The 26,729-nt window shown below is 36.1% G+C and overlaps 2 protein-coding genes across 2 annotated transcripts; both read right to left on the bottom strand.

Annotated features, from left to right (window-relative positions):
• Positions 1-271: 271 nt before the first annotated feature.
• On the bottom strand, positions 272-5,742 carry LOC143909229 (SH3 domain-binding protein 5-like). The gene is made up of 7 exons (XM_077427135.1): positions 5,728-5,742; positions 4,735-4,765; positions 3,961-3,980; positions 712-978; positions 616-640; positions 349-582; positions 272-276 (listed from the first exon to the last, which is right to left on the bottom strand). The coding sequence occupies exons 1-7, from the start codon at positions 5,740-5,742 to the stop codon at positions 272-274; spliced, it is 597 nt and encodes a 198-aa protein (XP_077283261.1).
• Positions 5,743-20,641: 14,899 nt separating this feature from the next.
• Positions 20,642-25,689, bottom strand: Nsun2 (tRNA (cytosine(34)-C(5))-methyltransferase Nsun2). The gene is made up of 12 exons (XM_077446681.1): positions 25,550-25,689; positions 25,324-25,410; positions 24,984-25,243; positions 24,723-24,900; positions 24,567-24,654; positions 24,143-24,443; positions 22,266-22,453; positions 22,051-22,195; positions 21,487-21,975; positions 21,249-21,415; positions 21,022-21,171; positions 20,642-20,935 (listed from the first exon to the last, which is right to left on the bottom strand). Exons 1-12 carry the CDS (start codon positions 25,607-25,609, stop codon positions 20,763-20,765), a joined length of 2,286 nt encoding a protein of 761 aa, XP_077302807.1. The 5' UTR covers positions 25,610-25,689; the 3' UTR covers positions 20,642-20,762.
• Between the last annotated feature and the right edge of the window lie 1,040 nt (positions 25,690-26,729).

Genomic DNA, 26,729 nt, shown 5'->3' with positions numbered 1-26,729 from the left:
GTATTTAAGGTCGAAAACTCGATTGACAAATTCGCGAAAAAGGTGCCACCGCGTACAGGGCTTGTTCGCTATATTTATTGCCGCGGGCAAAGGGTTTACATCGGGCCTACCAAAGTGTCTCATTTATTGCGAGCCAGGTAGTACACAAATACACCACCCTGCACGTTCAAAACGAAATCCTACATATATCTGACATATACCAATATGTACATAAAAGAATTTATTTAAAGGAAAATCATTGAATATTACATCCCATACAAAACAAACTGTATTACACTATCAAGATATAATTCACTCAAAACATCAATTCATGCAGTTAATGTATTTTCAATGTATGCAGAGAATAACTCAATCGAGGCAAACCATTTACATAATCAGTACAATATAGAAACCTAGACTTGGCAACGTGTCTTTTCAACGAGTGTTGCAAAGACCGAGCGGCCGTCAGAGCTGACCGGTGCTGATCAGCCGTTATACGGTGACGAGCGCCTGCAGACGCTCTATCGGCCTCGGCCTGATTCACGCGAGCCGTCGCATGGTTCAACATCTCTTGCCATGCGGGATCGAGCGGCACACCTCCAGCTGCACCACCTTGTCCCTCCTCGTACAGCCGACACAAACCCTGCTCGGCCAAATACACCTACAAGCAAAATATCAATTCAGTATAATAGATATGGCATTGTGTGAGTGTTATTTTTCGTTGTTATGGACCATCTCTCGTGCTGCCGAATGTGCGCTGTTGGCCTTCTCGAATAATACTGCCGTGGCTCGCATCTCCTGCAACGCCTTATTGGCTTTGAATCTCGCTTCATAGTACGGTCTAGACTTGTCTATGCAGCCGCCCAGCTTCTTGGCCAAGGATTGTATTTTAAAATTGCTCTCGAATAGTAGCTGACGGAAGACGAGACGAGCTTCGTCTAAGTCGACTTCTAATTTGTTGATATCATCGGTGGCAGTGTTCAGTCTCTCCAGTTCGATCTGGAAAATTGTATTAAGAATATCAATGTTTTTGTTCCATCATACTAAAACTAGCACAGTATACATATAAATTACACATTTCATGAACAGATTTCAAGAAAAAATATTGTAGCGTATGCTAAAAGGAGCCGCCGTTATAATTGGTTTCGAGGATTATCTCCAAGTTTAAGTGCAAGTCGGCTAACAATGAGAGACCCCCGAATGCACTTAATGGCGGTAACGGCACTCGGCCGCATTCCCATGGAGTTTTTAGAACTGACAACGCCAAAGCGTGGGACTGTATATCCGAGTACGTGACTAAACAATGGGGGAAGTAACCGGACGTCGAAGATGCCCTGAGCGACCTGTCCTTTATACGGAGGTACTTAGACCATATCAAGACATTCTGGACGGAGCACTGCCAGTGCGTGTATCTCCTTAATCACCGATAAATATTGAGCCGCCGTTATAATTGGTTTCGAGGATTATCTCCAGGCTTAAGTACAAGTCGGCTAACAATGAGATACCCCCGAATGCACTTAGCGTCGGTAACGGCACTCGGTCGCATTCCGGTAGAGTTCTCAGAAACCACAGCGATAGCGTGGGCCGACTTCCGTGGCACATTTAGTACGTGACCATAGTAATAGGTAAACAAACCGAACGTCGAAGATGCCCTGAGAGACCTTTCCTTTATAAGGAGGTACTTATGCGATAACAAGACATTCTGGACGGAGCACTGCCAGTGCGTGTATCTCCTTAATCACCGATAAATGTTGAGCCGTCGTTATAATTGGTTTCGAGGATTATCTCCAGGCTTAAGTACAAGTCGGCTAACAATGAGATACCTCCGAATGCACTTAGCGGGGGTAGCGGTAACTCGGTCGCATTCCGGTAGAGTTCTCAGAGCCCACAGCGATAGCGTGGAACCGACTTCCGTGGCACATCTAGTACGTGACCATAACAATAGGTAAACAAACCGGACGTCGAAGATGCCCTGAGAGACCTTTCCTTTATAAGGAGGTACTTATGCGATATCAAGACATTCTGGATGGAGCACCGCCAGTGCGTGTATCTCCTTAATCACCGATAAATATTGAGCCGCCGTTATAATTGGTTTCGAGGATTATCTCCAGGCTTAAGTACAAGTCGGCTAACAATGAGATACCCCCGAATGCACTTAGCGGGGGTAGCGGTAACTCGGTCGCATTCCGGTAGAGTTCTCAGAAACCACAGCGATAGCGTGGGCCGACTTCCGTGGCACATTTAGTACGTGACCATAGTAATAGGTAAACAAACCGAACGTCGAAGATGCCCTGAGAGACCTTTCCTTTATAAGGAGGTACTTATGCGATATCAAGACATTCTGGACGGAGCACTGCCAGTGCGTGTATCTCCTTAATCACCGATAAATGTTGAGCCGTCGTTATAATTGGTTTCGAGGATTATCTCCAGGCTTAAGTACAAGTCGGCTAACAATGAGATACCTCCGAATGCACTTAGCGGGGGTAGCGGTAACTCGGTCGCATTCCGGTAGAGTTCTCAGAGCCCACAGCGATAGCGTGGAACCGACTTCCGTGGCACATCTAGTACGTGACCATAACAATAGGTAAACAAACCGGACGTCGAAGATGCCCTGAGAGACCTTTCCTTTATAAGGAGGTACTTATGCGATATCAAGACATTCTGGATGGAGCACCGCCAGTGCGTGTATCTCCTTAATCACCGATAAATATTGAGCCGCCGTTATAATTGGTTTCGAGGATTATCTCCAGGCTTAAGTACAAGTCGGCTAACAATGAGATACCCCCGAATGCACTTAGCGGGGGTAGCGGTAACTCGGTCGCATTCCGGTAGAGTTCTCAGAGCCCACAGCGATAGCGTGGAACCGACTTCCGTGGCACATCTAGTACGTGACCATAACAATAGGTAAACAAACCGGACGTCGAAGATGCCCTGAGAGACCTTTCCTTTATAAGGAGGTACTTATGCGATATCAAGACATTCTGGACGGAGCACCGCCAGTGCGTGTATCTCCCGAATCACCAATAAATGCTGTAACACGACTTTGGCCTTTTACTTGGATCCTCCACCCACCCCTACGCAACAATATAATGCAAATATATGTACACTAGTGTTGTGCCCAACGAAATATCAACGCTTGGGTGTTGGCATATTAAGTTATTAAATAAAAAAAAATGTGTCGGTCCTGTGTTCAATCTGCATCCGATCTAATTTTTTTTAAATACCTTTTAAATATATTTAATTGTTCAATATGAAAAAAAAAGGTAAAAACTATCTACCTACCTACATGTAAACAATATAAAAATTAATTAATTAAATAAATGTTCAATAGATGGCGGTAAATTTTTTGCCAAGAGGAAACATTGGTTGCATATAGTATATATAGAAGTTTTTTTCGTTTGTTATTGTATTCGTATATACATTTTGGCAGTGGTTTAGCTGTGACGTATATATGTACATATGTCGAATCGAAACGACTATTATAGTACGGCGAGCGTTATCTCAAACAGACAGAAACACAGAATAGCGATATTATATGTATAATACATTTGCATAACTCCTGTAATAGTATGGGATAAGATATATGTATTTACAACTTCACATTCAATTTTAATGTGTAATACATAAAGACTATTTTACTATGATTTTGAATTCATTTTAATAAACGAAAAAATCTCATACAATTTTTTTTAAATTATACAGATTTAAATATGTATATCAAAACATTTTTGAGGTTAGTAAAACATTTGGATGCAATTTGAAATTGATAAAATAAAATAAAATTTATATCAATTTTCTAATGTAAAATCAATAAATATAAGAATGACATAACAGAAAAGGTCAAAGTCAAATCGGTGCAAATTTGATGATATGGTTAGTGCATTCATTTAAATATGAACAAATGGAAAATTGTGGTGTGGGTTGAAGTAATTCTATTGTCAATGGTGATTACAATAAAAACAATGATTACATAGTGGATACCTGAACTCGAGGGTCCACCGTGTCGGTGCAGTCGTGGGGGGGTGGGGGCGCGGACTCCGACATGACCGGAGCCTCACGAGCAGAGGCGCCGCCCCCGCCGCTCATTAACTGTCAGATCAATTTGTTTCGTAAAATCAAGCCCCAATACCCCAATTCATGGCCACCATTTGTTGCACTCTAACACAATGAACTGTCACAATGGGATTATTATTTTATTTTATCATTTCCATATAGGTACATATTCCGATTCTAAAATATTAAAATGATTAGGTATTTAGAAATTAAATAAATATTTGATAATACACTAAGCAACAAAAATAAAAATGACCGGAGGGGAGAATAATCAAAATACATATATTGAGTTTGACCCGCTATGGCAATGAATTTTGTTGGTTTCTTCTCGTTTATGATATACATATAAGCCGAGAGATGTTATAAGAATAGAGGGGCCCTTACGAATAAATAATTGTTGTCAATTTTACGCCGTACGTCTCTATAAATACGGTACATCACACGGAATACAATCGGATCAATTTACTTATAAAAATGTATCCCATGTTGTTTATTGTGTGTTTTTGAATGTATTGTGCAATTTTTACCGATGCTTGCCCATCTTGCGAGTAATATAAACAAACAGACAAGATTTTATCGGACATATGTCGAGCACCAAGCGTCAAATACGACTGATATAAGCGTTTAAAAAATGCGCAATTTTTACAGATTTTTGACTTTTACAGTCTTTAATTGAAAATCTAGTATTGCCGTGCCAAAAGTGAGTATTGGAATCAGTAGTTAGATGATTTTTCTATTGGTTGTGATTTTTTATTGCTTAAAAAATGAGCAATATGGCAAAGTATGAAAACGATCGGATAAGAGATAAAAATGACCACTAACACGAAAGCCATGTGAAACGTAAAGGAGGTAAGTAAAAATACTTTTAATTAATTATTTAGTGAATTTTAAAAATCAAAAATATACTTTTTTTACACATCTTTGCCATATTCGAATTCAATGGGTTAAACTTAGTAAAGATTAATGTCTCCGCTCCGGTGAAATAAAAATGTGATTTTTTTTTTTGCTCAGTGTTATTGGAATCTACATTTTTTCAGAATTGAAATTGCATAATTTATTTTTGTCTCAATGAATTTCTTTATATTTACTTCTTGTCAGAGAAATGTTATTATATTAATAGAAGTGGCTTTAGGCGTCATATTGTTGTCAAGTGACGATTGTCCACAGACAATCCTAAATAATTTTAGCATCAGTCGTATTTGATGCTTGGGTGCTCGACGTATGTCCGATAAAAACTTCTCTGTTTGTTTATATTACTCGCAAGATGGGCAAGCATCGGTAAAAATTGCACAATGCATTCAAAAACACACAATAAACAACATGGGATACATTTTTATAAGTAAATTGATCCGATTGTATTCCGTGCGTTGTAGCCTATTTACCGTACCGCCAATATATTGAAAACAATCATTTATTCGTAAGGGCCCTTCTATTATTTTTGCATTTCTCTGCTGCTTGTGTTTTTCTTTTTGATATAATCAACATTAGTGCTTAAAATTTTTGCAAAGATATCTTAGCAAATTTTAGGAATAAGGTAATAGGAACAATACAGTAATTAGTCATTTGAATTAAAATAATGCTCTAATGGCAAAATAATGTTTCCATCAGTTAGTAATATACAGAAGCACCATCGAGAGCATAAAGGACGTTCATAGAAACAGCTCATAGGGCTATTTTTTAAATTAATCTTATTACCCAATAGCTACACATGGCCAACAACTATAGCATTTCGCCATAATCATATAATTTCGTTACAAATACAATCATATTCTTTTGATAATATTATTTTATATTATTAATCTTCTAAATAAATGCAACATTTATACATTTATACTAAATTTTGTAGAAATCGTGATATAATTATAAACATAGTAAAGGAGAAAACTCTATACTTCACTTGGTCTATATTAGTTGATAACACCAATAAGCATAACTAGGATACAAGCAACTTTTCACTGATGCTTCTTTACAAGCTTTTTTAAACCAAAATAACTAATATAATCGCATACATTAATTGACATAATATTACTGTTTTAATAGTATTACTACTTTACTTAAAACATACTAAACAATAAATCAAAAATTAATATGAATCAACCAAACAGATTTTAAATGCTCATATAATAGTGGTTCTTGAAGATCTTTTTATCCACGGTAACCACTGGTTACTAACCAATAGTGTTTACCTTATATGTGTTTACCTCAAATTTACTCTATAAACATTTCCCTTTTGATATGTAGTTACAAATGAATACGAAATGTTTGATCAATACTCATAAATAATACGATACGATGGAAAGCAAAAGTTCAACACATATGTTTATGAATGATAAACATTTAAAAGACATAGTAAGCATTTCTTTTGTATTCAAATTCTCAAACATTTTATGATGCATTTTACATTCATATTATATGCTTAGCCCAAAAATATAGAGTCGAAAAATGCTTGCGTTCTTTACTTGCACAATAACGCAATTACCAAAATCGCCAATCTAACGGGCAAGCTGCGTAATGTTACCCATCTCTATTTGCAATGGAACAAAATTCGACAGATTGAAAATCTAAGCTGCTTGCCCAATTTAAGCAAATTATATTTGGGACACAATCGCATAAACGTTGTGGAAAAATTAGAAGATTCGAGAAATTTGAAAGAGTTGCACATCGAGCATCAAATGTTGGAAAATGGAGAAACTGTATGCTTTGATCCGAGATGCGTCAATGCTTTGGGTGTTTGTAAATTTTTCATTTATAAATTATATCATTTTTGTTTAGGAATATTAATTTTACCTGTTTGATATTCACAGACTCGTCTTCAAGTGTTGAATGTCTCCGGAAACAAATTATACCATTTTAACGAGTTGCCGCTGTTTAAAAGTCTAATAACATTGTTGGCTAAAAATAATAATCTAAGCGACTATCAAGTGATAGCTGAGGATCTAAAAAGATTGACAAAAATTAAAGAAGCTAATTTTAGAGGCAACCCGATGTGTAAAAATCACCGTTACAGAGAGAAGGTTATTGCTGCTTGTTTTAAAATTGGTTCGTATGTGTACATATATTAAAAAGCGATGAGGTGCAAACGATCGACAACCACCAGACAGACTGAACCACAGATTAACGACACGTGTACCTTATGCGTGCGCACTGCTCGCACTTACAATAAGCGAAATCTACCCGAAGTCCCGACATACCTACCCTGTATACGTTCTGTGCTTCTGATACTTTAGTTCCGAATTTTGCCTTATTAAACTCGCCAGAAAGATCCAACTCAATTTTAATAATTGCATCTGTGCATATCGAAAGGTTACTCGTCATCTGATGTGCAATCTATCATTCGTGAAGTCGAGAATTGCGTTTAAAGCAGCTATCCAGTTAATCTGTGGTTCAGTCTGTCTGGCGCTTGTCGATCGTTTGCACCAAACCCATTAAAAATATTACAATAATAAGTACATCTAAAATTCAACAATGACTTTCAGGTACACTTGACGGGCAATCAATACCAGAACAGACTCGTCACTTTTTGAAATGTTTTGATAGATTTCAATGTAATCTAAGCATTAAATATAACTCGTTTGATCATAAAAAGGTATTTAACGTATATTTGTCAGTTATTCAAATAAACTACAAAATATTTTTATTAATTCTTAAATTATTCAGACATATAATCAACCAAAAATAGAGAAATTGTCTAAATCTCCCGACACTCATCTAGCCATATTAGAGGCTCAGAGGGCAGCTGCATTACAAGCCAGATTAAGCAGGCGTAAGATTCGATATATCATTTTACGATAGTAAAATCAATCACATTTTAATGATTTTTACATTATTTACAGAAAAAATTATGGAATCTGCCAACGGTGTTGTGCCTAGATGCTTTTGGCGCAATAAAAACACCAAATTTAACCACGAATTCTTCGATAAGAATGAAAATCCTCCCAGTGACTTTTCTAAAACTACTGGCACCTTATGGCCATGAGTGGTTTTATTTTATCTACAGCCAATTTGCATATACGCAGGGTTTTTTTAATATAAAATCAAGAGTTGTGAAACGAAAAATTTGTTTTATAATAACAATATACATAAATGTATTTTCAATCATGTTGTTATGTGAGAATATTTCATTATAATTAGTATTTTATAAAAAATCAGATCAATAAAGTATCGAATTATTAATTGTTTTCGTATTTTTGAAATTTCCATGCATAAATATTGCTCAATATCAATAAAATGCGCATACACATCTATAAACATAACCTGATTTACCAGTGTTTATGTCGTAAAAATATGCAATTATAGCATTAGCATGTTGAGCACAAGCATTTAATCAATTGAGAAACACTGATACTAGGGGAAAAGTGACTTTTCCAAGTGTGCAAGGAAAACTGACCCTTATTACGGGAACAATAAGGTGTAAATTAGCGCATCGCGCGTTAAAGGGGATGATCGTGCGCATGCAAATATGTCCCTTATATTATAGTCACATAAAGACTATAGCTGTTTGAAGGTTACGTCATTGAATTTTCCTTTCGCCCTGCAGATTTCCAGTCCGTGTTCAGAATTGACACGGTCTCAGAATGGTTTGTATTTTTCCATCGAATTATATTATCTTAAATGTCAAATTTTCGTTTCGTTATGTAAATATTCGTATTGAATAATCTATAGATTTGATTTAAATGTAAATTTAACGATAAAGTTTTTTTTTTTCATTTAAACTGTCAATCACACTAGTCTATTTATAATTAATCGAATGTTCCATTACTTAACGAGCACCTTCACAAAATGGCTACATATGGATTAATAATTTTCAGACTATTGATTTCAGTATTGTAAATTATTTAACGTGTAGGCCAAGTTGAAAGGTGAGAGGTTAATTCAGTGAATACCTGAATATAACTGCAATGGAAATAGATTAACGTTACAGTGCTTTTGAGACGTAATTTTGTGCTTATTTCAATGTTTATATGTAGTGTGTGAAATTTTCAATGTTTCAATTTCGACATTTGTGTTTCAGCTGAAATGTGCAGATGAAATATAACGTGTAATATGCAGCATATTGAATTATGCCGAGTCGGATAGGATTTCACGTTATATATGCAACAAGTAAGAAATTAATTAAAAATATATAAGTTCATCCAAGTTATAATATATTTTAAGCCCAAAATACTACATTTAGTTTATTAATGATTCCGGAAAAGCTTTAAATATACATAAATATGTACCTGGAGTCAACCAAATCAAATCAGATACGTTAAGCTTACATATATTCCATGTAATTCCATGAAGTTGATTTATTCTTGATGAAAGGTGAGGTAGCAGAGCATCCAGCCAGCGAATTAGGATGGGCAGGTCCAGCAAGCCGCGGCTGGAGATCGGCACCAGGTGCCCACGCACCTCATGACCTGGTCCTCCAATTGGAATCAAGAGTCAGCATTACTCGAGTTCAACTCCTCGCTCATCACTATTTAATACGTTAGTGGATATATTAAATTAAATGTAATTGTACAAATATAAAATATATATTACATGTGTGTATGAAAATTTCAGCAAAGAAAATTGAATTATTAGTCCATGATTCTACCGGAGGAGAAGGAGTTGCAAGAACTCCGAGCAGTCCTCAATATGAGGCTGTAGGTTGGGTTGGATTGGCTGAAGGTGGTGGACCAGCTAGGGAATTGCGTACAGCTTCGGTTCCATCACGACCTGCTGCTTACTTACGACTTCGGCTCTCTGACCCACACGACAATGAAAAGAATAAGTTTAATCAGGTAGCGTTTGTATTGCTTATTAATGTATTTTATAAAATCGTGAACTACTATCAAGTGTATTTTCAGGTTGCACTTATGGGAGTTAATGTTTTCGGTGTATACTTGGACTCGGAAGAAAATTCTATCAAAAATGACAATACTGGCAAGAAACATGACAATAACGACAATGATGTCTATTCACCTTATGATGATTTAGCGTTCATTATGTATGTTGATAATGGGATCGCCGATATTATACGACAACTGGAGACCAAAAAGCAATCGGCCATTATAGGTATTGTTCATTATTGAGAATCAGTCTGTAGTTTTATTTTATTTTATTTATTTATATATTATCTTAGCTATCAAGCTAATTTAAAAAAATTATAATCAACTTATATGTACTGTCCCTCACAGAGGTGTCTCTTCGCACCTCGAAAGAATACATCTACGGTCTTAGCAGACCTGATGCACTCAGGGAGGGCATTATGCATGAGCACACCCCTGTGAAAAACACCCCCAGCTGTCTTATTTTTTCTTACTCTACTTACAACTAGTTTGTCTTTATTTCTAGTATAAAAACTTTATCTCTATTCCTTATTATATAATCATCAAATTACTTGGGCAATAACTTATGATCTAACTTATATACAAAAGACAATGTACTAATATTTAGACTAATTCTAATACTCATCCATCCTAATTCATTTAACATACTTCTAATACTCTTAAATCTACTCACATTCAAAATACCTCTCATATGTAGCTTTATTCTGTATTTTTTGCATTTTTTCTAAATCTTGGCCACTAAACAAATTAAACACAGTGGCACAATAAACCACATGTGCCAAGACAATTGAATTAAACACTAAAATTTTACTTTTTTTACTTAAAATATTTCTTAATCTACATAATATACCAACTTTTCTAGCCATTTTTTTTATTATATAGTCAGCGTGCATCTTAAAATTTAGTCCCGAGTCTATGTATAATCCTAAGTATTTTATATTTTCAATTAAATCATCATCAATTCTAATTTCATTCAATATATTTTTATTTTTACCATTCTACCACATCATTTTTGTTTTATTCACATTCAGCTTTAATTTATTTTCACACAACCAGTCATTCACATAATTTAATTCTATATTTAAAATCTCAGACATTACATCAACATTCTTTCCAATTATATATACATATATCAATGTATCATCTGCAAATAGATGTATTTTACAATTCTTAATTACCTTAACAATATCGTTTATATATATAGTTAAGTTAAGTTATATGCTATTATTTGACTTAAATATTAGTTTATTATATTTTTTCTTTAAATTTTTTATTTAATTCTTATGCATGTTTGTACTGGTAGGTAAATTGCGGATTTTTTTAATAGAACAGTGATGTGCGGTTGTTCTAGTTCTATATTGCCGGAAAACCGTCTCGTTCTCCGACGAAAGGGTCTCTCAGACTGTATTCGTCGGGGGGGGGGGGGGGTGGCCTCATGTAGAGGGCTTTATTGGTTGACTTCATTGACCTCTAAAGTGGGCTTATATATTTTAATAACAAGTGTTTTTTAAAACAGTTCCATTTTTCACTTATTTTAAAATTTTCATCCCCTTGAGCAACGCCGAGATTTCAGCTAGTATCTATTTACAAATTTTGTCTTTACTTACACATAAAATGGTTTTTGTAAAAAAAATAACCTGACTTAACTTGAGTATTGAATCACAAAATCTAAAAATCATTAATAATTTTAGACGAACGTTTCGAATATGCCCGCAAATTGAAAGTAGCCTGTGACGTATTGGGAGCCGGAGGACGTGTCATCGGAGGATGGCAGCTTCAGAAACGAGTTGCAGCAGCCGCTGAGCAGTACGAGAGAGCCACCAGAAGACGAGATGCAATAGCTATAGCACGCACACACTTAGCTGGTGCCGTTAATTTGGATGTTTTGCTCGAAACTAACGGAGTAAACTAATACAAACTTGTACATATTAATTCATGCAATTCCACATAAATTTATATTGAACATATATTATAGATTGATCCGAGAAACGATGCATACTCTGCGGATGAGAAGCCTTTTTCAGTCGACTCTCTGGTTCACATTACATCACACCTGAGCTTCGACTCTCCGTCTCCGCCGACAGTTATGCAATCAATCACGTCCAAAAGCACATCGAGCAATTTCAACGCCCAAAACAATGAACAACAGACGAAATCAGCCGATCATGCCACACCGAACCACAACATGCCAATAAAATCGCAAACCAATGGAATAGTCATCGATGACAATACCATATATTACGCTCCGGAACATTTAGAAGGTAAAGATCTGTACGATCACACGAATAAAAGTAATGTTGAAATGTACAATGGTAGGGATCGTATAATGTCTCCTTCTCATTCTTACGTGGAAACGAATCCAGAGAATCACAATTATCATCCATTGGCCAGTGCGAACAATTTAGATGAAAATTTGAAACATCATCGAGCTCTGGACCCAGCAGAGAAGAGTGGTAAAATTTGTTTCGAAGATCAGATCCCAGATGAAGTAGAGTACACACCGAAGAAAAGCGCAAATCAGAATGAAAGCTACAACGGAAACAGGACGAAAATTGATCCGGTCACTCCTCGGCTCGTGTCTGGAGCCTGCGACGGCAGCTACTTCAACAGTCCTGCTAATAGTGTCAGTCCTACTAATTTACACTACAATTCTGATGCTTGTCGCAATGGTAAAGATATATTTTTACAGTATAAAAACTAGTTTATATAAGTTGGCGATTTCATAACCGATATTTGGCGCTTATCAAAGCCCACTGGCATTTTAAATGCTCACAAACTCATCATTGAAGCGCCAGATATCGATTAAATATTCGCCAAATACAGAATATAAGTGATTATTGTGGGGTTATTTTAAGGTCAAAGCTCTCCAGCTGCTTCCTCTCGGTCGAGCATCCAACATAAGACGCCTTGTGTAACTCCAAATACACCAGCTCAAGTCGTCAATACCACCGTGGTTAAAAGAAGGAATCGGAGTGCTGGTCCTCCACCACCAGCTCATCATCGCTCCAGCTATGAAGCTTATGAAGAACGACTCGTTCCCACATTGAGACAGTTAGTCATGATTATTTGAAAATCAACTACATATGAACATATATCATTTATTTGATTTTGATTTTTAAATGCTTTTTATTATTACTAAATTATGTTCACACTACATCTTATATCTATTTTAATAGCTACTGATCTATTGATCATTTTCTATTTTACAATTTTAATTTAATTTTGTTAGTAATCATAGTATTATATTATTCTAATGTTAATATGTACAGCGTAATAGGAAAAAGAGTTCAAAAACCTATTTACAATTCTTATAAATGCTCATAATACATAATATTAATTAAAGACTCTCTAAAGTCGATGACCTAAAGCTGATTGTGTTTAGGTAATCTGTGTTTATACCTGAAGGGTATAGACATTTTGTTGTAATCACCGAGACTCTTCACAAGTGTGTTAGTATGGTTATTAGTGATTCTGTCATAGAATCTACTGGTTAGTTTGTTATTAAAAGTCTGTAACAAACGGAATATTATATAAGGCATGCAGCTTTTTCAAGTTAGTATATTTGGGTGTATTATATAATTTATAAACTTTTTAAAATATACCTGTAAGTGTGGATTTTTTCTACAAACCAAAAGATCATGATTCCTATCAATTAATTTGCTTATCAATATTTATAGCTCTCATACGAACGAGTTTTTGAGAAGCTATCAGATGGAACAGCCTGAACAACAACGGGGTAAATCTAAAATGCCCGAACGAGAGAGAAAACAAGCTGCACTCCCAATTCTTATATTTGGAGATGAACTGGTATCAATTTGTACTTAATATTATAATAATATGGAAAATCAAATTAAATTCATTCAAAATTTTATGTAAAAATTACAGGTGGAAAAAATATATTCAAAGCACTTTTCTGAGAAAGAAGAAGGTTTATTAAATCTGAAAGTATGTCAAATAATTCATTTAAGTTTGCTTATATGTACCTTATACCTAATTTTGTTTAAATAAAATATATGTTTATATTTAAGACTGCTCTACGGTCGTTTGACACAAAACCACCTGGTGGTGTCGGAGGTCCTGCAGCCATGTCTCCAAACAAAGCCGCAAGAGCTGTAGCGTTACTTTTACATAGAACTCTTCGTGATCCAGTATTTTCAGTGTTCAGTTTGGCTGCTGAGGTAACAAGAGTGTTTTTCACTGAATTCATAAGCGGAAGGTATGTAATATGAAATAAACATTATTAGTATAAAATATCACGACGATACAAAAAATATTTAAGTCAATGCTAAGAAACACTTGGAAATTTCAGAGTGAACACTGCTGAAGTTGGACGTAGTGTAGAAAGATTGGTTCCAGAATTGTTGACTAGAGCCGGAGATCCGGCTCCTCGCGTACATTCGTTGGCTATGCACACACTGCTTACTATGGCCGACTGTCCACCAGTCAGGTAATGATTAGTTTAACATATAAATGATGTATTTGAATTCATTTTCATACTAAATTGTTACTTTCAGGAGTTTGAATATTATTCCGTCTTATTTAGTAAGACCGCTCACAGCTGGTACTGCTCCAAGACTTGCACTATCTAGACTGTTGATGGTAGAACAACTATTATTGAATCATGGAATTGATAAAAATAGGTTTGTTTAGTATTTGTTCATAGTAATTATTTGCTTAAATTGGAATCAAAAATATATTGATTTTTTTTTCTAGGTTGTGATATTCAATATGGTATTTCTATTTAATTACAACTAACTTGTTACTCAAGTTAGTTGTAGTTAAATAGTCTGGGGTTTTATCTATTATTCTATTGCATGACCGTAACCCGGCTTATGGAAACTCGTAGATAACAGAGGAAATTTATTTTCTTCAGTATACAAGTTTATTGTCGGTACAGAAAATTCACGGGGAAGTGGGCTAGTTGCCTTCTTCAGGGGAAAGCCTGACTGAACTGCCGTCTGTGGCTGCTGTACTGGTTTATATATGGGCACGGCGATGTCATCTTGTTCTCGGGGATTCCTCCGGGTTCGAGGGTTTCCTTTGTGTGGATGTGCCACAAGGTTGCTTAATGGGTATTCATCTGGAGCGAGTCGAATCGCCTTTATCGGTGGTCTGGATATGGGTGAGGTGATGTCATCTCGTTCTCGAAGATTCTTCCAGGCTCAAGGGTATCCTTTGTGTGGTCGCGTGCCTTGTATTTTATGGGGTAATAGGATTTATGCTATTTCGGTTGTTCCCTTGAACTCAAGGTTTGTTAATCTGGAGCGAATATATGATTGCTTTGGCTTTGCTGAAATCTCATACAAGCTGTATTGTATTCCTACAAATTCTTCACGGTTTTGAAGTGGCATGAAACTCCAAAATCATTTATTTGTTACTAAAACTATGTATGTGAGTCTTTCTTAATATAGGTACTTACACATTATTAATCATATTTCAGTGGTTTGAAAGTGCGAGCTGTGGCAGAATTAGGTGCCGGGGGAATAACACATGGACAAGGTGGAGTTCGACGAGCAGCTGAACGTCTATTACTAGCAGCTTATGAACGAGCACCTAGACTAGTGCGTGGTCAATTACCTCCAGACGATCCTGTCACTAGAAGAAATCTTCTCTATAGACATTTGTTCGAAGGTTTCGATCGTATCGATAAGCGGGTAAGTGATAATACAACGCCTTTACAAATTATATCATCATATACATACGTGTGTATATTACTTATGTTCATACATAAATTACAGCGTCACGAGGAATCTTTGGGTATCAGCCAATGTGAGGATGTTCAGCCAAGCCGACGGCTAGATATGAGCCAGGACAATTCATTAATGATGGAATCGATGACGACATCTCAAACAGCGATGAGCCACTCCATGACGGCTTCCATGTATCAGCCGAAAAGTAGTATCAAAAAGCAAACTTCAAAGAAGATAACGAGCAATGTTGGATTCAATGGTGTTAAAAGTGATGTTGAGTTTCCTGGGTATAATAAGTTGAGGCTGGACAGTGCAGTCAGCCCGAAGCATCAGCCTAAGATAAACAAATCAGCTCAAAGTCCTCGCAACTACGTACTAGAGAAGAATTGGCAGAACAGTATACATAATGGCAACTTTTGTCCACAGTATGAAGATAATAAGTATCAAAATAACGAAATAAAGAGTAGCAAATCTTCAAATATGACGGGAAGTCTGACGGCTATCAATATGAACACGTCCTATTCTCAAAAGAGCAGCATCGTAGCCAGGAATTTGCATTCTAATATTGTGTTCGACAACAAGACTAGCTATAGCGATGGTGAGAATGTGAGTACGATTGAGAACGAAATGAAACAACCGATCGGAGATTCCAAAAAGACCACGTCGGATACAATAAGTGATGCCAATAACTATGTAACGAACGGCGTGGATAGTCCAGGTGGTACTCTAAAGCGTAATAAGAATGCTAAGAACTCAATCTTCAGAAGTAAGTCAGGATCAAACGTGCCGACTTGTTTCGACGATAGTAACTACGACAGTTTCGACGATAGCCAAATCGACATATACGACTATAGTAAAGCGAGTGGTGATGATTCGAAGAGTATACACAGTAACGTCAAGGAAAACTTCGACAGTGGCACTAGTACGCCGGAAGTCGGCGACAAGTAGTTGACTTTTAATATAAAAATTGTATAATAGAAGCACGGGATTTGTAATATAATGTTGGGATTTTTCATTCACAGGGGCCAAACTAACGATGATAACACTGAATGTCCGTTTTGTCTTATGAGCATCACTGAAGGTGCTCTCGATATTCATTATTGGAGGACGTGTCCGTTATTGTGCCGTTGTATTGCTTGCCGAGCACCTTTGGAAGTGAGAGTGCTCAGCCAGCATTTGACAGGTGTGTTTTTAATAACATTACAGTAAAATAAGTATTGAAAGTTTAGTACGCGGGACAGGTGTGTTGACCGTGTCCTGGTCTAAGAAAACACCGTTTGTGTTTGTAAGAGGATCGTTTATTTTTGTTCAATCGTTACAATGGTTATAGTATGTACGAAGAGATTGGGCTTCGGAGAAGTGATCTGCTTGAACTCCAGAGGTTCACTCTGGTGTTGGGAGCTGCTGCGTCGCTTTATATACGTTCTGGGTTGGAGCGTGCCCCGCGCAGATGCTTTGTCTTCGTTTCTTTCAGATGCTTTCGTGTGTTAGAGACACGAGTTGACCTATTTTCGAGGCGCGTGCTCGGTACACGTGTAGTTTATGGGGTCAGCGTCAGGACGTCGTTCGTTTGAGAATGCGGGCGTATGCCACGCGTTAATGACTACCACGTGTTTACGACTTTTCAGGACATGTGTCGCGGTTGCCTGATAACATCACTGTTGGGTTTCGTTCGGTTACGAGCGAGCGATGGACTCTTTCTTCTGGAATGGTCGAAGGGGTCGTTGCCCTTGAGTTATGCATGTTTGTACAGGATCGATGATGTGATTACTGTTTTTGTTTCGTAATAGCACAAGTTGTGCTAGATTCCTACAAAAGTGTCTGGAGTTTATAATTTACTATTTAAATGAACTTCCAGAGGATTGTCCACACAGCAATGGCTATCGGCAATGTCCTCGATGCACCGAGGCGATTGAAATTGAAAACTATCAGCGGCATTTAGCAGATGATGATTGTGTTGGTATGTTAAACCATATTTGATTCAAATTATTTAATTTTATCTTAATCGAATGAAGCTCGGTCTTTCGAACATTAGTAAAAATGTGAAATTGTTTCAGAAACCACTGAAAACTATTGGAAGTGCCCGCTTTGTCACGTCAACGTGCCAGCCGATGAAGAATGTTGGCGGCATCATCTCTCGGCAGACGTCAGCTCGAATATTCCATGCACGATGAATACGAGAGCTCCGTCTTGCAAATAATTCCAGACAGCTAGGAGTACATAAATTGTTATCTCTGTATACATATGTACGTTTCATTTTACAATCACTATGGGAACTAATTTGCTCTCGTGTTGGGACACTACATATACATATATTGAAATAAAATATAAACTTAGGCAGTGTAACCGGTAACGTATAAATCCAGTCCTGTCAATTTTGGATCGATATAAAATATAAAATTGCGCACTTGTATATGTCGGTGCAAATTTGGCGATTGAATACAATGACCATTTATATTTTGTGATGTTGTTAACGCAATGAGGGGAAATTTAGGTGAGAACGTGCGACATAAGGAAAAGCCTTATATTTTAAGTATTAACGGTAAGTTTTAAGGACGATTGCCAACTTTTGCATTATTTTTCAGTATTAAAACATAAGTCTGTCATATTTATAAAGTTATTTTTCTAACTACTTAAAATAAATTTTAATTTTTTATCATACAAAATTATCAATATCACCTTGAATTTAAAACGGAATATCAAAAGCGTTATTATTAAGAATTAGGATCATTCGGACATGTATCAGACTAAATCACTTATTTTATTACATTCAACGAGATTGTAATTCTATAAAATTTCTTGATAAAATAATCCGTAATCTTTATTTATAATGATACAAAGTCGAAGGATCCTAGTTCTGGTGATCAACGAGATGCAATCAGTTGTAATCCTTCCACTATACAAGATTTATTATTGCAAAAAATTAATATGAATATGCCAGAAACGTATCTAGTGTTTAAAACGTAGTCGGTTGTAGAAATACGTCCCGTCCACGAGAATTAAAAATATATGTAGTCAGGAGAGACAGGCTTAGCGAAAATACTCCCAACAATTTAACGTAGATTATATAAATAAAAGTTACAATATCACAAATTACTATTCCAGATTCATTTGAATACATATGAATTTTTAGCATTACTTGTATTACAAAAAATAAATATCTATTCATTCTTCATACAATTCCATCCTTAGATTTTAATTATTAAATATAAATAGAAAAGTAGAAAGGTCGCCATAGTACGGACAGACGATTATTATTATTATTAAATTATATATAATTTATTAAATATGTATATATTTTTGTCGTATAGTTTTATTTAGATAATTTTATCTGTCAAATGTATGCATATACCGGCATTTTTGATTTCGAGGGTGTGCATTGTATCTGCTCTAAATAGTCGCGTATAAATGCCGGTATGCAAAGGGTCAAAGTGAATTTGTGATATTATCCGTGTTTATAAATAAATTGTTACTTTTGGTTTGTGCGTTACTTTCACGAGTGTGAGCACGTTGTTTTTTGAATGCCATATTATTACTCGTACGTACCTAGCAACGATTCGTCAGCCGTCTATTATCTTATTACCTCTGCTCGGTCTTTGAGATTGTATACTAATCATTATATTATGTACGTTGTATCAAAACGTGTGCAATTTGGAATGCTTTAATATACTAATAATACTAATTTTCATAACATATTCTGTATAGATCAATAGCGAAGGTAAACTTGTCAGAAGAGTAGACCATATTTGTTTCAAAGCGTGTGAATAAAGGTTATCGAAAAATAAATTCTTGTTTTATTTCATTTAAAAATGTCATATGGACGTTAAGTAAACATATTCCCAAAACATAACTTTCAATGTTTTAACCCTTTGCCCGCAGGAATAAATATAGCGAACAAGCCCTGTACGTAGGGTTGCCAGATGGTATCCAAAAGGGGGACATGTCCTCCTTTTCCATGTTTTGTCCTCCCGTCCTCCCTTACCTACTGTAAGTCCTCCTTTTTGCTAAACATCGGGCGGGACTTATTTATGATGATTTAGTTTCATGCATTGAGTTCTTTAGCATCAGAGGTGTAGAGATTGACGATGTTAAGCTACACGATCAATTTTGTAACTTGATTTCATTTCTTAAATCAAAATCAGATGAAGATGAAGCATATTATGATTTGAAGTTGCACGAGCAGTGGACAATCTACTTCAAAAGTGTTAAAAACATTGAATGTTTCTCAGAACTGCTCAAGATCTGCGAGTTTTATTTTTGTATAAGAGCACATAATGCAAATGTGGAAAGAGTTTTTTCACTGATTAATACTCAGTGGAGCAAAGAGAGGAATAGACTAAGTGTGCAGTCAGTTAAATCTTTAATTCTTACTCAATACAACTTCAAAAACATGACATGTGAAGATTTTTATAATTATTTGTTAAAAAACCAAGAACTTCTTTCTAAAATTGGCAGCTCAGCTAAATATGATTAAAATAAAGTAAAATAATATAAAAAATTCGTTTAATTTCTGAATGTCCTCCTTTTTTACAAAAAATCCTCCTTTTTAGACCCATCTGCCCTGCTTTATCAAATTATCATCTGGCAACCCTACCTGTACGCGGCGGCACCTTTTTCGTGAATTTGGCAATCGAGTTTTCGACCTTAAATACAGATTTTAATATTTACTCAAGTAACCAGATATGTTAACTAACACATTAAGTATTATTTTAAACAGTAAAATATATAATATATCTCGTAGTTTTGGCTTAATTGTCAAATAATCATTCTTCATACAATTGAGACGTATCGTCGCCATTGTTCAACAGACGTGACGTCACATAAACGAGGTGTCTTTATGGTTCCACAAAAAACTAATTTTCACTGGTATATATTAATTTTAAGCAAATTGAATAGATGCCATTCAACTCTCAGTAATATATTCAACCAATTTTGAACCTTAAAACAGTTGAAATAGGCGCATATAAGGCTCAAAATCCTGTGCAAAGTTCATAAATTCTATGGAAGACAGCCGCACTACAGACTTGTCGCGCAAAGCTTCCATAGAAGACGGCCGCGAGCAAACGGTTAATGTGTATAATAATCAACACAAATAAAACATGCAAGCATTATTCTTACATTTAATAAAACGTATAATTACATAAAAATTTGCATACAAACAATTCAGTATAATCACATTTTATGTTAGGAAAAATTAATATAAAAATATTCAATTTATATTTACAGGTTATGTAACTTTTGCATCTTCCCTTACTTCGTCTTGTACTGACAATTCTTCTACATCGCCTTTAACAGACACTGCTTGTACTCCTTCTTCAATCGATATTTCTTTTTCTTCGATAATACTGTTAGACTCTTCAGGTTGTACGTTTTCAGCAGCCTTTTTAAACTTGTTGACGTCTGGAAATCCATAGCCAAATAAAAAAATATAGATAAAGTAAAAAAAAAAAGACAGATTTAAGTAACGTTGATCTACGACATCTTACCAAACTTTGACGTATCTTCTCCGAGTAATCGCAGCATGTGAATAGTATCGGGCAGAGCCGTGTATGCTCGCAAAGATCGCACTCCTCGCCAGCCGACCATCGAGAGGGATAAACCGTCTCCTTCAAATAGTAACACGCAGCTTCCACACGCTAAAGAATAGACATAAATATCAGACATATTCACATTTATATACATACGTACATTTCAATATATTTTAGTAACTCACGCAAATCTTTCACTTGCTGTTGCGATTCCGGAGTAAGAAGATCGATATCAGGAGGATTGCTCGGATTATCATTCAACAGAAGCAACACCAAGTCTTTCCGAGTCAAATTTACTTTACGATCTGAAGCGACATGCGACAACACACTCGGAAGACCTTCCTGAGATAACCTACAATATAATAATCCAATACAAACATATGAAAACTTAACAACTTTTAATATCAACAATGAAATACCGACCTAAATGCACAAGCCATATTCTTATTATCACATCTGACAAATGTCTTTACTCCCGTATTTATCATTTTAACCTTTTCCTCGTTTCTCCTGACGACGTCTCTGACTATAGGTGATACTAAATAAATGTTCTTCTTCTTTCCGACGCGACACCGTGTCAACAGACATTTTGGGTCAAATGCCTCACTCAAGTGATAGAATTCTCGGATTGATGGGAAGACATCCTCATCTTCACCCGAAAAAAACACATAAGGATCTTCCCGATAGCCGTCCATTCTTCGGCGCTTCCTCTGTGGCCCCCAAGGAGCCGATTTTTCTTCTGGTACCGGTGCATCGGGTGCTGAAGGTTTTCCATTTTCATCTGCAGTTGCAACTTCAACGCTAGGCGTCTCGATGGGTTTTTCCTTCTTTTCAAACGGTAACGGACTCACTTTTTCAAGCAATGCGACGAAGAATCCACCGGTGTCTTGATGATGAGGTAAAATTCGTATGCTGAAATGACACAATACCTAGATTGATACATTGCAATTGTATATATATGTACAAATATTTGTGTATTAAACGTACCATCGATCCAGATGAAACTGTTCGATTTCTTCGGGAGTCGGCGGGAACATCTGCGGTCGTACTACCGTAGTCCATTTCTCAGGTACGTCTTCATACTTATCGTAGAAAATCAGATCCTTTGAAGCCGGACGCCAATGTGTCATACCTGAAAGGAATTGTTTATATAAGCACAGCAATGTAAAGCTTATACAGACTGTTTAAAATTATTTACAAACCTCTAGAGAATTTCAATCCAGGCAACATATCGGAAATCTCAACCAATTGAAGACATCCTTTAGCTTCTCTCAACAGTCTCAGTATGACAGATTCACACTCTAAAGGATTTAACGAACATGTCGAATACGCCAACCTTCCGCCTACTGTGAGTAATTCGGCACCTCTATGTGCTATACGATACTGTATACTAAAAAATGAAAAAAAAAATCAAAATTATACATATGTATTTACAGTTCTAAGCTCTGCAGGTGTGCATCTTTCTACATGCAGAGTGGACTTGTGGTTGCCAGTGCCGGCCTTACACCCAATGGCGCCCTCGGGCATTTTTTTCTAAACACCCTTAGAAAAAAATTTCGCCTTTGGCGCTCTAATCTAAAATTTTGTATGGCTTTTGGCGCTCTAATTTTAAAATTTAAAGCACCTTTGACGCATCGAGCGGCACCCTAACTTATTTGGCGCCCGACCCAGCCCCCCCCTAAAACCGGCGCTGGTGGCTGCATATATGCTTTCGAACATAGTGGTCACGGGTTCGAGTCCCACTGGTTGCTGCTGACCAGACCTTGGTTTGCGACTCTAGGTCGATCGTTTCCTATCAAAGTTTACCAATTTATCTGATTTTCATTGAAACGATTCTAACAAATTAGCAACCTTTACCCATGTCTTGCAATTATCGAGTTTTCAGCATCTCGAATTTCACCGAGTCGGATAAAAATGCTGAAAATTTATCCATAAACGTCACGCAAATTTTCGAGTTTTTCAGCATCTCGAAATTTGACGATTTATATAAAGAAAAAAATACTCCGAAAATATAAGTTTATCAAAAATTTGTCAATTTATCCATAGATGTCTCTGTGACGCTTTGTTAAAATTATTCTAAACATTGTATATCAATGTTTGTTAGAAAGGCGCATTGGGGATTTACCTGTAAGGCCTTCCTGGTATATATATATGGGGTCTACCGGGTCTACCTCACGGGCCGGAACGTGAAATTACCGAAAACGCAAATATCGGAATGCAAATATCGAAAATCGAAAGATCTTAAGTCGAAAGATCAAAAAAAAAAGGGTGCATGGTAAACGGTACATACTCACTTAATTTGCGCGAGCAGGACACAACAGGAACAAGAGGAACAGGCTTTTCCTCCCGTATTAATGTGTGCGCGCAGAATACGGGAGGAAAATCCTGCTCCTCTTGTTCCTGTTGTATCCTGCTCGCGCAAATTAAGTGAGTATGTACCGTTTACCATGCACTCTTTTTTTTTATCTTTCGACTTAAGATCTTTTGATTTTCAATCTTTGCCTTCCGATATTTGCGTTTTCTGTAATTTAACATTCTGGCTCGTCACGGAGACCGCTGGTCTCACGGCACCGAAAGTGAAAAGGTTGAAAAAGCAAATATCGGAAGGCAAAGATCGAAAATCGAAAGATCAAGAAAAAAGGGTGCATGGTAAACGGTACTATGTATATATAATAATATATATCAGTGGCATGTGTTGAAATTATCTCTCTTTTTGTCATACAGCCTTGTTTAATGTGCGCGCGCAGGATACGGGAGGAAAAGCCTGTTCCTCTTGTTCCTGTTGTATCCTGCTCGCGCAAATTAAGTGATGATGTACGACGGGGGGGAGATATCGTTTTACCGCACGCCACTGATATATATGTATATATATATACATATATACTAACCGTTTTTCATATGCATGCATGACAAACGAATATTTTCGACTTTTTCACGGTCACCCTCATATATGTATATAAAAATAAAAATATGTCCATGATACTCGTTCAGAAGGGTTGCTTATAATACTTGAATGCTATATAAATATTGATCAAAGTCAAAATTATAAAACAATAACAAACACAACAATAAAATTTACCCATGCAAATTATTCCCGTTGCCTGGAGACCACTTCAACCAAATATCGGCATTCTTCCGAAGTGTACCGTCGCCTGAACACGGCACATCGCACAATATCCTATCGAACTTCAAGAGTCTGCTGTTGACCGCAGCCTTGCCTGTATTGGTACCGTCAGCATTCCAATTATCTCCAATCGTCAAATGTGGCATAAAAGCAGCGTCGTGATTCGTGATTAATATGCACGGAGAATTTAATCTCTTCGCTTGATGGACCAGCATGTAGCATCGATTATTGTCAACATCGTTAGCCATCACGAAGCCTAAACATATGGAAATCGTTTTTATACAAGACTGAAAGATATTCAATATAATCCGATATATATATATATATATATATATATATATATATATATATATATATATATATATATATGTATGTATACCTGTAGGCACAGTTCCGTTATCGTCAGCGTGTAAAAATTCTATAAGCTGTGCTGTTTTAGATCCAGGCGAAGCGCACATGTCGAGTACCTGAATATATACAGATTATTAATATACGTAAGATTGTTTTTATGAATAGGATTTTAACGATTATGTACTTTGTGATGTGATTTAACGCCTAAAACTATAGGTGGTATCATCGATACCGCTTCCTGGCGTGATATGCTTCCCGAGTTGGTCTCAGCTGTGAGGAAGTTGTGAAGTTTATAGTAGGCTTCGCTACGACGGATGTCTGTTCTAGTCAATTGTAACTGCCACGCCAGTCCTCCCGGATACCTTTGAATATAAGTAATTATAAAATTAAATATGTACGTAAACGGTTTATTTTTATTTATTTATATACTAAGTTTGAAAAGTACCATGGTAGACAAATGGGTTTCTTTAACTCTTCCACTGCTTCATTTGGTGTGGCTTCATCTTCTTTTTTAGCGTCACCGTTGCCTTCTTCCACAGCTGGTAATTTAGTATTTAAGATCTCTTTGAAGAATTGACCTTTTACAATGTCAAGCAATACGTTGGCTTCGCCTTTTGAACCTGTTATACGGAACGCCGTTGGTAAGTTTTCTTTCAAAGTTTTCATGAATAGGTCCCATTCTTCCGGAGGACATATATTCTGTGCCTGAAAATCATCGTATTCAGTACGGGATAGATTGAAGTATTTTGGTAAAGTATACATACAATATAGTCATAAAGCAATACCTTGTAGTACGTTTCGAATGCTTCATTTTCTCTGATGATTTCTGCATAGTGTTTTCTTGTGTCCTCTTTAGGTGGTGGATTGATCGCCTTGAAATTAAATTGTACGGCTTAATTTTGTATCACAGTAACTTTTTGGTTATGTTGTTTGTGACAAATAATTAAATTTTTAAACGAAACTTTCGCTTTTAAACATATTATATGATTTTTTTAATATAGATTAAAATACCTGAGCCTTCTTATCCCGCTTTCTCTGAGCGAACTTATTGAATTTCCTTTTATTTCCCATTGCAATACCGGCGATGCAAAGCACCTGTCAATTTCAGGTTATAGACACGTGCATGCCTTAGCACTACAAACAACAACCATGACCATATCATAAACAAATTTATAAAAATTCTGAATTGCAAATAGTGCGACTTCTATGGCTAATATGCATAGAAGTAGAATGCATAGAATGGTCATTGTTAACAAAATTATCGTTTAAAAGCGAGCCATCGAAGAGAGAGACGGAAAGTCAGAAGAGAGACAAGAGAGAGAGAGAGACGAAGTTTAGCAAACAATGAACAAACTCTGCCGCGCAGAGTTTTTGTAGCAACATTTTTGGAGGCTGAGAGCGATTCTATGCATTCTAGTTCTATGCTAATATGACCAGTGGCGGCTCGTGAGAATTCATAGCGGGGGGCTACAGAGATTAATCGGGATGTAATAGCTCGTTGACCATACCTGTGATCGAATACAGACAAAAATAGCATATATATTTAATATACTGGGAGGTCTGCAGCCCTGCAGCCCATATGGATGACAAAAATAGCATGCATTTGTACTATACTAGGAGGCTGCAGCCCCGCAGCCCATATACCCATATACCTAATTACTCATTGAACTCAGCTATGTTGAGACTGCACAGAGTTGGAAACGAATTATCCATGGTCGATTTATTCATTGTTAGTAAATATAACATGAAATCTATTTTATTTAAATATTTTTTTAATATAATGTAATTTATTTTGTAGTATATGAATGTATGTGTATTTTTCTTTTATATTTCATTTTAATTTTTTTTCTTTTTCTTTCTCTATTTCCAACATGTAAAATGGTCAATTTTTTCTTGACCGTAAAATAAAATAAAATAAAAATAAAATAAAATAAAATAAAAATAAAATATACACGAGCCGCCACTGAAGTTTGTTTCATCAGTTGATGTTTCGAGTCAAATTCAAACATATTCAATGATAAGTGTCACTCTTTCTTGACCTTCTCTTTTTCCCCAATATAATTACACAATTTAACATTTACACTTTAGAACATTGTAAAATAATCAAAATCGTACTGTAAGCAATAAAGAAAGTTTTTCGAATCGATATTCGATTTTTAAATGCTTTTTATTATTACTAAATTATGTTCAG

Source organism: Arctopsyche grandis, chromosome 3 (genome assembly GCF_051622035.1).
Source record: "Arctopsyche grandis isolate Sample6627 chromosome 3, ASM5162203v2, whole genome shotgun sequence".
Lineage (NCBI taxonomy): Eukaryota > Metazoa > Arthropoda > Insecta > Trichoptera > Hydropsychidae > Arctopsyche > Arctopsyche grandis.
Note: the sequence above shows the minus strand (reverse complement) of the source record. Positions and strands in the feature narration are given on the sequence as shown.